Genomic DNA, 12,677 nt, shown 5'->3' with positions numbered 1-12,677 from the left:
TGGCTGCGGGCTATGACGTCGACGGAACTGGCAAGTCGCGCCTTTTGATTGGCTGTTGGATTCAAATGGCGAATGCGTGCCTTGTGTGTTTGCAGAGTGACTTTCAAACACACAGCACACCCAGTGTATTTAATGTTATTATTCTTCTTCTTCATTATTATTGTTATTATTAATATTCATTACCCACTTTATCCTGATCCTTATTCATACCTGATCCATGAACAGGTGGAAGGTGGGGGATTATTCATACCTAAGGGCAATGTGGCAGTCTTTCCACCTTACTACCCTGATCACATTGTACTTTTGTAAATGTATTTAACTATTACATAACAATAAGAGAACTCCCTAATCCTTATTTCTCTCTCCCATCTTCTTTCCTTCTCTCTCTCTCTCTCTCTCTTTCATTAAACATGCTCCCGAGGTACCAGTGACCAGATCCTGTCTCTTTCTTCTTTACAACTGAAGAACTATGGATTTGGATTGTAATGAATATAAACAGTCTGCGTGAAGAGTTCAGCATGTAAGAGCCCATCACCGAACAGCACACTACAAACATGATGGAACTGTAATGAACGGACATTCGGTTCTAACATAAATTCATATTTGAACCTATTTATTTCTGCAAAACTGATTTGGGACAATGTCCAGTGTTAAATACAAATAAAACTGAACTGAATTTGAATTGAATTAAAACAAGACAACAGAACACACCGGAGAGACACTTACATGAGCACTGGAACCTGCAACCCTGAAGTTGTGAGGTGACTATTCAAGCTTTCAGATGGAGGAAAATAGAGCTTTGTGTATAAATGTAAAAAAATATATATATTTTTGAAGTGAGTGTTGTTACATAAATAGGAAAGCACACTTCTCTTTCACACTTTTTTTTTTTAGAGGCAAAGCCCCTCATGATTAGTGCAGGGATCAGTAAGAGACAGACTCCAGCAATTTATGTCACCATAAGCAGTCTCTGACATGAAGGTCAGTCAGCCAATTTGCCTTCAAGTTTCACTTGTAAAGCCTGTGTTAGTAAAGAAAACCTATTAATTTATGGCATGTTTGAAGCTTTTTTTTTTGTTTTGTTTTGTTTTGACCTTTAAATGACAGCATGCCATCTATCCAGGCACCCAAACGTGTACCCAAGGACACGCAATTCATTAGGGCTCCATTCGACTTGTAACGTGCACTTCAATAAATCCACCAAATGCGCTATGGGGAGTTTTAAAAACGCTGAAGAACATCTATGCATTTCTTCAGCCTCGTGACATTTCACCTGCGCACCTTAAACCTTAAGCCGAGACTGATTCACCGCACTGCAGGTGCCTGAAAGATGAAGCCAGCGATGGTTTCTCCGAAGGCGACACAAAGCAAAACCGCAGCCTTTTCCTGGTGAACGAGACCCCCTGTAGAAGATCAGAATCCTTGTTTCTTGCCAGCGTGCTCGCTCCAACTTCACGGCCTCATGATGAAATTCCTCCCATGCCGGCTTCAAAAAGGTTCAGAGGCATTCTGTGCTGAGCCTGAAGGACACGCTGGTGGAAAAAAAGATTTTTGTTTAGTTTTTTTTTGTTCACACTTTTATTTTAAGTTTCTGTCTCTTCCTTTGTGCAAGTCGTGCACTCTCTCCGTTGCTTCCTGTTGGGCCCTCTGGAGCTTGAAAGCCCCCTTCTCTGTAGAACAAAGGCCACTGCAGCTTGCTTTGCCCTCTCCTTCTTTCCCTCAGTCTTCTCCACACTGACTGACTAACGCAGACTGCATGCTCGCACGAAACGAGCGACTTTTCCACAGACGCACAGTAGTCAATCGGAGACTTCAAGAGAATCCGAAATTCATTTGGAGCATAAAACGTACCATTTTGTTAGTAAGGTACACACAGTGTCGCTGAGGTATTAACACAATGGGTATGGTAGTTAATACTTCATATGCTTACACTTCTTTTTCTTCTTTAGGATTCTTTCATTAGGGGTCGCCACAGCGGACCATCGGTCTCCATACCCCCCTGTCCTCTACATCTGCCTCTTTCACCTCAACTACCTGCATGTCTTCCTTCACCACATCCATGAACCTCCTCCATTGCCTTCCTCTTTTCCTCCTTCCTGGTGGCTCCATCCTCAGCATTCTCCTACCGATATACCCCATGTCCCTCCTCTGCACATGTCCAAATCATCTCAATCTTGCCTCCCTCTCCTTGTCTCCAAAACGTCTTATATGCGCTGTCCTTCTAATAAACTCATTTCTAATCCTGTCCATCGTCGTCACTCCCAACGAAAACCTCAACATCTTCAGCTCTGCTACCTCCAGCTCCACCTCTTGTCTTTTACTCAAAGCCACTGTCTCTAATCCATACAACATCACAGGTCTCACCACAGTCCTATAAACTTTCCCTTTCATTCTTGCAAATATCCTTCTATCACAAATCACTCCTGCCACTCTTCTCCACCCACTCCACCCTGCCTGCACTCTTTTCTTCACTTCTCTAACACTCTTAATTACTTTGCACTGTTGACCCCAGGTACCTGAACTCCTCCACCACTCCACTGCCCTCCCTCTCATTCACACACATGTACTCTGTCTTACTCCTACTGACTTTCACGTATGCTTACACATGACACTACTTTTTAAAACGTCTTTCAGCTTTATAAAGGTGACACATTTCAGTGTGGGGAAAAAACATGCTTGTTATTTAGACTTTTAATACCCTTTTGATTGGGTGAAACTTCAGTAAAGTGGCTTTTTTGATTTTTCCTGGACTTTTTTATTGTTCCTACTGTATATTAACACATCAGTGACAAATGAAAGGAAAACCCAACATGTTGGTCGTTAAGGTGTTCAGCAGTTTCTCTGTGAATCTTATTAGCTGAGATTCAACAAATCTCTGGAAGTGTGCCTCCATGAAAAATTCATATAAATCCACCAAAAGCTACAATATGAACCCGATTTGACCACATTTTCTTTCACAGACTCATGTTTATCGACGTGTCCTGGCCAAGAGTGTCAATACTTTTTATTTTGACTGCATGTGTTGCTTTTTTGTACTGACATTTCTGAGTGCTGCACGACCTTTTCTGAGGTAAGAAAATCATCTTGGCCATGCAGTCCGACCTTGTGTAGAAGCCTAAGTGCATTATTACCGTCATGCTTGCAGATTCATAAAAAAAAAAAAATAATAATTATAAAATAAAATAAATAAGAAAAAAGAAAAAAAAAGAAGAAAAAGTGATGTTTATTTTAACCTGAGCAGAACATAAAGGTTAAGCAGGTCAATGTTTTTATACTTAAAAGCCCAAAATAAGTGCTAAAGTGTAATAAATGGACCGCTTTAAGAGTGAACAGCGAGGGTCCTTTGACCATGTTTCAAAAAGACCTTATAGAAGAAATAAAGAGAGAGAAAAAAGCTGTAGTTTGTATTTACAGTATTTAATCATATGTTTGGAAACGTAGACAGTAATACACAGACCATATGAACCAGTATGAAGCGTCGGCTTCTTGTAATAAATAAACAGTGTATTATAATCATCAGCAATAAACTCTGCAGTCCACATTTCATTCTTGTGCTTAGAATCAGACAAATTAAATAATATACAGATGTGTGGTCAGTCTTGGAAAATGTTTACAGCCTCCACTTTAAAGATCAATATTACATGGTTCAATTGATTTTTTTATCTTTTTTTTTTTTTACATTCAACAGGGATGTCATAATAGAACAACCTTTCTTATTTGGTGAAGTATTTCTCGCTGTGAGACTATTACATTATCGGTAACAAGCTCCGGAATGTTCTGCTGTTTCGAGCAAAACGCAAAGGCCACATTTGATACGCTGCCGAGAGTGATTTGTCCTCCGATTTGATTTCTTGACAAGAATTCGTTTGAATATATAAAAATGAAAAAAAAAAAAAGATATAATAGATAGCTATTTGCTTTTACAGAACAGCTGAAACATTTTGACCATGATAAAAAAAAAAATAAAAAATATCAAATGACCGATGAAATTGCTTAGAGGCTGAACATCTCCAAGAGAGACAATTTCTGGATACGGAAATGAAGGTTTAAAGAGTAATTACTGAACAAATAAGACACCAAATACAAAAAGAGGACAGAAATGTCCTGTAATGTGCATACACATAATATATCTGGTCTTGTTTTTTTTTGTTTGTTTTTTACTGTAAATTGCTGCATTTTACCAACTGTATTAAAAAAAAAGGTTATTTTGCTGAGGTGACTTCTCTTCCGCTTGAAGGTCTTTGATAAAGAGAAGTGGTCTGGGCTATGAGAAAAATCGGAGCGGGGGATTTCAGCAGGACGGGACAATTTCAAGTCTTTTTCCACTCGCAATCGCTTTCACTCAGCGCCATGACAAGATCGGGCCTGTTTTTTAAAACAAGCGGCGTGTGATCCGACGCTGAAACACTGCTCCGGAACACGCTGGATTCCAGTTTTCTTCTTTGAGAAAGTCAAAGGGTTGATTAGCTGCTACAGCACAGCGAAATCACAGCCGACTGTGACAGCTGGATGGCCTCATCTGTTGATTTGCATCAGTAAAGTTCAGAGTCCAAAGGCCAAAAAAAAAACAAAAAAAAAGAGGGAAAAAGAATACAAGCTCCAGTGCTTTTGTGCACTCTCTTGTCAACATGGCACGAGTGGGTATAGCAGCAACAGATTGTCTTCACTTTACAGTAACGCAAAGGTTCGGCAGGGACGTGTCCTGCGCGGTTCTTCGATGCATGGCACTATAATGAGGCAGAAGTCGAGACAAAAAAAAAGAAAAGAAAAAGACATGTTCAACATGCAAATCTGTTCTCCTGGACTGTTGGCAGTCCAGCGCCCTCCTCTGCTTCCTCTGTGTCTGTGAGGGCCGCTGTACACAGGTCGCTGAAGATGTCTGGAAGGAGAGGATGGAAATAAGACAGTTTAATGGCGTTGTGAGATTGTCAATGCTAATCAACAGGAAATAGGACAGAGGGTTGTAAGGGTACAAGACAAGACCTGGCAGGCGAAGAACGACATTAGCCAAACCACGTCGGTTAATTGTATTGAATGCAATAAGAAACATAAGAGAATTAGGATGGGATTAAAATATTAAATATGAACAAATAATAAAGAAAGAAGAAAACTCCAAACTGAAAGGTCAGCAAGAAGCTTTTAAGGCATCCTCCAGTATCCGTTAAGCAGCTTGTTATGGAAAGGGCGGGGCTTCAAGCAAACAAGGAGAGCAAGACCGTGAACACGGCGAGGCCAAGCATCATGGATAGGAGCGCATGCCTCGGGGAATGACATCATGCTCTACTTGGTTTCCTTCCCTTCTCCCCCTCCCTCAAAAAGAAAAAAGAAAAAAAGTATGCAAATCTGGCGATGCAAAGCAGCTCCAGTGCCACGCTCGGCATTCAACAACCCATTTTAACTTCCCCAGCCACTTTGATCCGATGCCTTGCGGGTGCTCACTTTGTTCATTGCGTCTGAGCAAAAGAGGGATGGAAGTAACAGTCAAGGTCAAAAGCACACTGGCCCTGCGTTCGAACATTAAAGCAGTTTGTTATGTTGTTGTGAGGATGCTAAATAGTGAGCTCTGGTGTGAAATAAGCTTCAACAGCAACACTAATCCAAACGTAACTTCCACCCCTCTCTTCCTTTCCCCCCGGTGGGTTAAATTAAATACCAGTGTTACTGTAAATGTCCACTCGTCCTGCTGTAGACTGCAGGATACTGGGTGGAACCAGCCCTGTCTTCAGTGTATTTAGGTTCTTGACTAGCCTAGAACATGGGAGAGAACGGTCAAATAAAGTGCAGGACTAAATAACCGACAGGGGTTCATTTTAAAAGAGAAAAGGTGGGAGTAGGATGCGGGTCTTCGCTTTCGAAAGCAAATTTGCACCTTATTCATTCATCCACCCACCTATCCACCCATCCATCGTTTATATAAGGATAGATGAATGAAATTATGTACCCACCAATCCATTCATCTATCATGGATGGATGATTGGAGAAATTGTAGGGTGGGTACATAAATAGATCCATCCATCCATCCATCCATCCATCCTTTCTTCCATACATGATTCAACCACATATTCATCAACCTATCCTTTACAGAAATCTTTATATCGATTCAACTTTCCATTATGCATGTGCTCACTTTTCCTTCAATCCATCCATTCATCCATCCATTCACCTGTCTATTCATCCATCATTTATGTAAAAAAAATTACAAAATTAATCCTTTGAGTTATTATGGATAAATAATTAGAGAAATGGAAGTGTGGGTACATAAATAGATTCATCCATCCATCCATCCCTTCTTCTATTCTCCCATCCATCCCTTTATCTGCTTATCTACATATTAATATCCATCGGTCCAAACTGTCTATTTATCCACCCATCCACACATCCACCTAACCATCTACCCACCCATTCATTCCTCTATGCCCAATCCAATTACCTGTCCATTATCCTATCCTTTTATTTTTCATTAATCAATTCACTCTCCACTAAGCACTTGCTTACCTTTACTTCCATCCACCCATCCATCCACCACCCATCCATCCGCCACCCACCCACCCATCCACCCATCCATCCATCCATCTATCCATCCATCCATCCAGTTCAGCACAATATACAGTTTTATAGAGCATTCCCTAGCTCTGGCAATTATCCAGTAAGAGAACATCATTAATTTTTACACTATTAAATACATGTCTTAGCACATTTTTGAAGACAGACACTCCAATAAACTGATAAAAAGAATTTCCTGTGTTTTGTCACAGTGGTTTATGATTCAATTGGACTGCCAATTTGCATATAACATAGATTGAGAACCCAACCATTACACCTCAGTAGACATCAAACCACAGTGAGACAGATATTGTTAGTCTGTGGTTCATCGTGACTGTGTTCATGCACATTGTTGCTATTCTTCATGTGAAACGTGGAACCAACAAACGCATTAATCAAAACACGGTTTAGTTCTCGCAAAACCATACAACAATCCTGTTGATGGCAGTCCATTAAAAAGCTGGACCACATGATGCCCATGCAAATGTGCTGAAACGTGTAAGAAACAATAAAAGAACATGAGAAATCTGTAAACGTGAGGGCGCATCCGTTTCATTAAAAAAATAAATAAATCTGTGAATGAAAAACTTTTCAGTTAGTCTTTAAATGGAATCGGAAATGAACTTTACAGCAAGTGGAAACAACATGTATTTGAATTATATACATGTATCGGGTATTATTATTAATATTATTATTATTGCCCTGAAAATGCACTGGAATAGGAAACCAGACGCTTTACATAATCAATATAAATATAATAAATAAATCTCTATAATAAAGAGACCTAGTTAGGAAAAAGATTTTCAATTTTATATAAACAATCAATTTAACACACAAGTCTATGATGATATATATTCTATTACTATTCCCCCAGGGAATTGTCCTTGAAGCTGTGCTATAGGTGATAAAATAACGTGACATCTGCGACTTCCTCAGCCTAAATTAATATCCATTCCAAGCTCAATTTCTAACCTGCCAGTGTAAAGTGTCAAGCGTAAGAGTTGAGACAGGGGGTGTAGAATGCTAAATGCAAACGTTTCATCCGAATATTTCACTGATTTTGATTTTTGTTTCAGTGAAACCCGCTAAAAGGCGTTGTCTGTAATGATAAAAGTTACATCGTCAGCAACGGAAGTAAAGGGGAAAAAAAAAATTTGCTGTCAGCAGCGGCAAAGCAGAATGTGTGAGAGCGAATATATATATATATATATATATATACATACACACTGTGAATCTCACTCACTTACACACAGTCACACTCACACCATGGGCAGACGCGTGCACATCTGAGAGAAAAGTGCCAATTCTGAAGATCGCTGCAGCTCAATGTGCGAAAAAAATAGATAAATACACAAGCACATAAACTTCTCGCAAACTTTCAGACGATTTCAAAGTGCTGCGTATTGACTAAAGAAGAGCAAATTCCAGCTTCTAACCGTTCGGGGGGTTGAGATGGCGCGAGACGCACGCTGGTGCCGAAGACGGAGCGTCTGAAATGATTGAAGATAGTTGGAAAGATGAATTATGCATGATGCTGATGAAATATGGGCAGACGCGCCGCGTTTTCTTAGTGCCGCTTTAATTTCATAGGGTATTAGTCACCCTAAAACGTCGTTAGAGCCCTCACGCGAGACTTCAAAAGACCCTCGTTCGTCTGCGGCGTCGCTTTCGCGCGGGATAACCGCTCTTTATTTAGATTTCGACAATGGGAGCTGTTGCTCATTTCGATCCCGCGTTCTCATCGGCATTGTGACGCGCGGATTTGTCTGGAAAAGAAAGAGGAAAAAAAGAAAAGAAAAGAAAAAGAATGGCGATATGGCGGACGCGCCTTTTGTTGAGCTCGTGCCGAATTAACTTTTAATTCGACACTACGCTTTAATAGAAATGCAGCGATGCTGCAGCTGTAATAGCTTCTATTTCTTACAACATTACCTCCGCATAATGAATAAAGGTTAATGAGAGATGCATCAGTGATAAATCTCTAACATTAAAATGGGTTGGATGAAAGGTTTACTGGAGCTCTATCTGAAATACAGTTCGTATGTGTGTGTGTGTGTGTGTGTGTGTGTGTAGCTAGCTCAGGTGGGAGGGCAGGGTGGGGGACAAGCAGCAGAAAAGCAGAAGGCTCTTCCAGTTACTCACCAGTGGCCATTCTCAACCTCTTCTAGGAACTGGACTAAATCTCCAGGCTCCAGCGACATCTCCTGCGGCGCTCGTGACTGGTACGTCAGCTGCACCTGAAAGCGATTGCGCCCCCCCTGGAAGTGTGTGAAAAAGCAAAAAATGAGGCAGTGCAACCCTCATACTTTGTTGACTATTAAAACTCTATTTCTCTCTGTCTAAGGCCATGGCTTTTGCTTTTCCTCAGCAATACAATGTACATTTTTTTTTTTTTTTTTTAAACGATTTATCTGTTAAACTGCTTTTTTTTTTAAAGTGCAATATGAATAAAACGGAATTGAACCGAATCAAGGTGTAAACATGACGCAGGACAAAAGTGCAGTGGTGGATTAAAGGGGAAAAAAATTCAACTTCTGATCAGAAGTTTTGGGCCCTAAAGGAATTTTGTTGGCGCAAAAAAACAAATGTAATCTCATAATATGGCATTTCGAAATGTTACGTTTTTAAAACCAACGATTTATTAAAAAAACATTTTTAATCATTATTTTGCTGCAAAACACGTTCTCAGAAATAGGAAAAAGGCATTTGAGAAAGTGCACCATTTGAATCACTTGATCACACTCAGGTGTGACCTCTCTGGGAGGTCATTTCTACCGGGTTCAGTCGCAGTAGGAAAGCGATTAAACCATGACCCATCAACAGGAGGAAAAGCAAACATGCTGCATTATTGTCGTTTGTTTTTGCACAACATAATGCGCTTAAGCCAAAATACAAATATCCGGTACTTTAGCTTTACGCTACTGTGAACATTCTATAGAACAAGAGCCGGAATTGAAACTTGATACGGCATTTGGTATCGATTATTTATTTAGAAAAATGCATCTAATTTTTTTTTGTTTTTAGGATAAGCGATGGCAGTCAACTTTTTTCTCAATGCTTTTTTTTTTTAATTCTATTTATTTTTTTTATTCAATGCTCCTGGATACATTCACCTAAAACTACCACTGATCAGGAGATAAACCAATTGTTAGAATCGCTAAATGAAACTCAAGCAAATGTATCCTTTTAGCTCTTTTTCGGAGACCCGGTAAAACTGACAAGACTGGTGTCGGAGATTTCAATTAAAATTGTGAGAGAAACTTTCACAAGTCTCTTTTTCTCACAATTGAAATCCGCCCAAATTTCGGGCCAGAAAGAAGTTGTCGTATTTCTAGTACCAACTCACTCACAGGGATTTGTATGTCCCGTGTAATCTTAATATGATTACAAGTTTTAATAGATTATAATTGTATTATGTATTATAACAATTGTTGAATGGCTATAGCTTTCTATAAGAAGTCGCCAGTGTCAGCACTTTTTTACATTTTATCGAGTCCTATTACAGACTCAATCACACTACAGCGGTATCAGAAGTGAGTATAAGAAGTAGCATGTTTCACAGACACTTAAAATTAAATGCAACTATTACAAAACAAACAACAAAATAAAGCACAGCATGTCATTGATGAAACAAAGGAAAGTAATATACATGCTCCTAAAAGAAAATAAAAGCTTCTGGGTGAATTAATTATAGAGAATTCGAGGTCGAGTAGTGACTTGCTTTCCAATAGCACCTCGTCCTGTTATCATCCGAATTCCAATAAATGGCTCTGGCTCAATAAAAATAAAAATTAACTATTTTTTAAACATCGCCATCTAGTGGTGAAGCTGTGCATGAAAAGGGAAACCTTTTACTCAGCGGGACGTATCAGACGGTGTCCTCTGGCACTCTGATCGAGCCTCTCTTTTTAATCAGATCTTTTGCTCTCGTCCTCCAGGCAGATTAAAAAGGCACCCCGGGGGTATTTAAAGGCGGAGGGAAGACCACAGCAGGATAAGATTTTCCACTTTCGGGTTTGTTAAATGTCAAATCTCGCCAACCTCTAGAACCGGCATCTGAGATAGCGATGCATCATTAAAAGTCTTTTTTTTCCCCTCTCTTAAGAGATTAGGAAGAATTTCAAGGGAATGAGCCAGGACAGGAATGAGGATAAGACTCGAAATAAAACCGGCGCACATTTGCCGAACGTCTCGGTTGCTGTTAAACTCGACGTTTCTGAGACATTGCGTACGTTTTTGTTACCGCTCTCGTCCTCTCCGTCTGATGAATTCGAAAGCTCTTCAGCGCTGGATGGGATGGTCTCAAAGTCCTCGGTGTCCATTGAAGGTAAACGGCGCTGGCTCCATCCTTCAGGGGGGAAAAAAAGTTAACACGGATCATTGAGGGGGAAAAAAAATGAAATACTTTCAGAAAAATATGGGTTTCAGAGATCCTACTGCAGAGAGAGAAAAAAACAAAACAAAGAAAGAAACCGTGAGAATCGGACACAACCGTATTTCTCTTTCTCGCACTGCTGATTACCTGGTTGAGACGTGGACCTAGGCACAGCGGGCTTGGTACTTGCCGTACCTTTGTTTTTTCTGTCAGCGGGAAGAGCTTCTCGCAATGAATCTGAGAGGAGAGTACCCTTCTGATTAATATACGTGTCCGACACCGAGGGGCGCTACTGCGCCACACACACACAAACACACATGCGCATGCAAACATCACCAGGAAATCTACGGAAAAACCCTTTCGCCAGTAAAGAAAGAAATAAGTAACATACAAATAAACAAAATGAAATTAACGCTTTAGGCTCGCAAATGAGCTAATAAGGAATATTACATCATATCAATAAAAAAACACGCCTTGGTGAGTTAATTGGCATTAAGTTAAATGTCTCCTAAAGTGATTAGCTATTATACTGTGTGAAGAAAAAAAAAAAAATGTAACATTTATTAACTAATAATGGCAATTATTAAAAATGACCTCCTGTGTAAACGCCTAGTCAAGGGGAGTATAGCAAAATATATCATATAGCCACGTTTGAGAGCAAATTCGCTTCATTACATCGTGTAAAACACTAGCCAAGTTTTCGAGCTTTTTCGCTAACAAGCAAACACTAGCCATGTTTGCTAGTTAGCTAAAACTAGTGCCGAGATAGAAAATCTGCTAGCAAATTTAAACGATAACAAAAAAAATAAAAACCCTGCTTTAATAACTAGTCAGGTAGCAAATAAACTGAAGATTGTATGGTTCAGTTAAGCACTAGCCAAGCGTGATAGCAAATTCGCTTGATTACACTATGCAAGTTTTCGAGCTTTTTTTTTGCTATTTAGCAAACACTAGCCATGTTTGCTAGTTAGCTAAAACTAGTGCCAAGATAGAAAATTTGGTAACAATTCTAAAGGTTTAATAGCGCATGATTGTACTGTCTAATCCTTTGTAAGTTTTAAAGCAAGTATTAGCGCTTAAACGGATGGCTATTTTGCTGTGGTATCCGGTAGCGTTGGCTAATACGTATAAATATAACACACACATGCAGTGAGGACATTCGATTACACAAACACAGGAATTCAGTCCACAACATCAACCCCTCTGCCCATGCACCTCATGCACATATCATACTACAGCATGTCAGACGTTCACACCGATCTCGACCCCGAACACACACTACGACCGTGACGTTCCACATGTGCAGGCGTCGTGCATCTCTGCATAATACCTTCATAACCGAACGGAGTCGGGTCACTCTTAATCTGGTGTCTCTTGCTTTTAATGGTCGCGGAAAGAGGACCTGAATGAAGCAATGGGAGATTATTAGCGGAAAAAAACACGCCACCGATCTGCTCGGACCGGAGAAAAGAGCATCCAGATAATGCGCGTTAAACAAGCTTTCGCTCCTCTGCAGGCGTCGAGTATTTTCCTCATAATACACGCCGACAGCGGTGGAAGCAAAGTTCGAGAAAGTACGCGCGACTTTCTAAATGTCAGCTTATTAAGAGTTACTGTTTATTACTGATGAGATTTAAATATCACACACACACACACACACACACACACACACACACACACACACCTCAAGGCAACATCCGCACAAGGTCCACAATGACATCTCTGTGATGTAGTCTGTTTGATAATGAGAAACACACCT

At 40.1% G+C, this 12,677-nt stretch overlaps 1 protein-coding gene across 19 annotated transcripts in view; it reads right to left on the bottom strand.

The window, feature by feature from the left end:
• Positions 1-3,398: 3,398 nt before the first annotated feature.
• Positions 3,399-12,677, bottom strand: part of mcf2l2 (MCF.2 cell line derived transforming sequence-like 2) — a 74,653-nt gene continuing 65,374 nt past the window's right edge. For 8 of the 19 annotated variants that reach the window (XM_083558390.1, XM_083558391.1, XM_083558398.1 and 5 more), the window contains 3 exons: positions 10,776-10,891; positions 8,686-8,801; positions 3,399-4,879 (listed from right to left, as the gene is read on the bottom strand). In XM_083558390.1, coding sequence (XP_083414516.1) covers position 4,879; positions 8,686-8,801; positions 10,776-10,891 — 233 coding nt within the window. In that variant the 3' untranslated portion in view covers positions 3,399-4,878. Of the gene's footprint in view, positions 4,880-5,653; positions 5,749-7,979; positions 8,310-8,685; positions 8,802-10,775; positions 10,892-11,065; positions 11,156-12,197; positions 12,321-12,677 lie in introns of all 19 variants that reach the window. The other 11 variants (XM_083558399.1, XM_083558400.1, XM_083558389.1 and 8 more) reach the window with 5 other exon arrangements.

Source organism: Silurus aristotelis, assembly GCF_946808225.1.
Source record: "Silurus aristotelis genome assembly, chromosome: 13".
NCBI classification, from domain to species: Eukaryota; Metazoa; Chordata; class Actinopteri; order Siluriformes; family Siluridae; genus Silurus; species Silurus aristotelis.
Note: the sequence above shows the minus strand (reverse complement) of the source record. Positions and strands in the feature narration are given on the sequence as shown.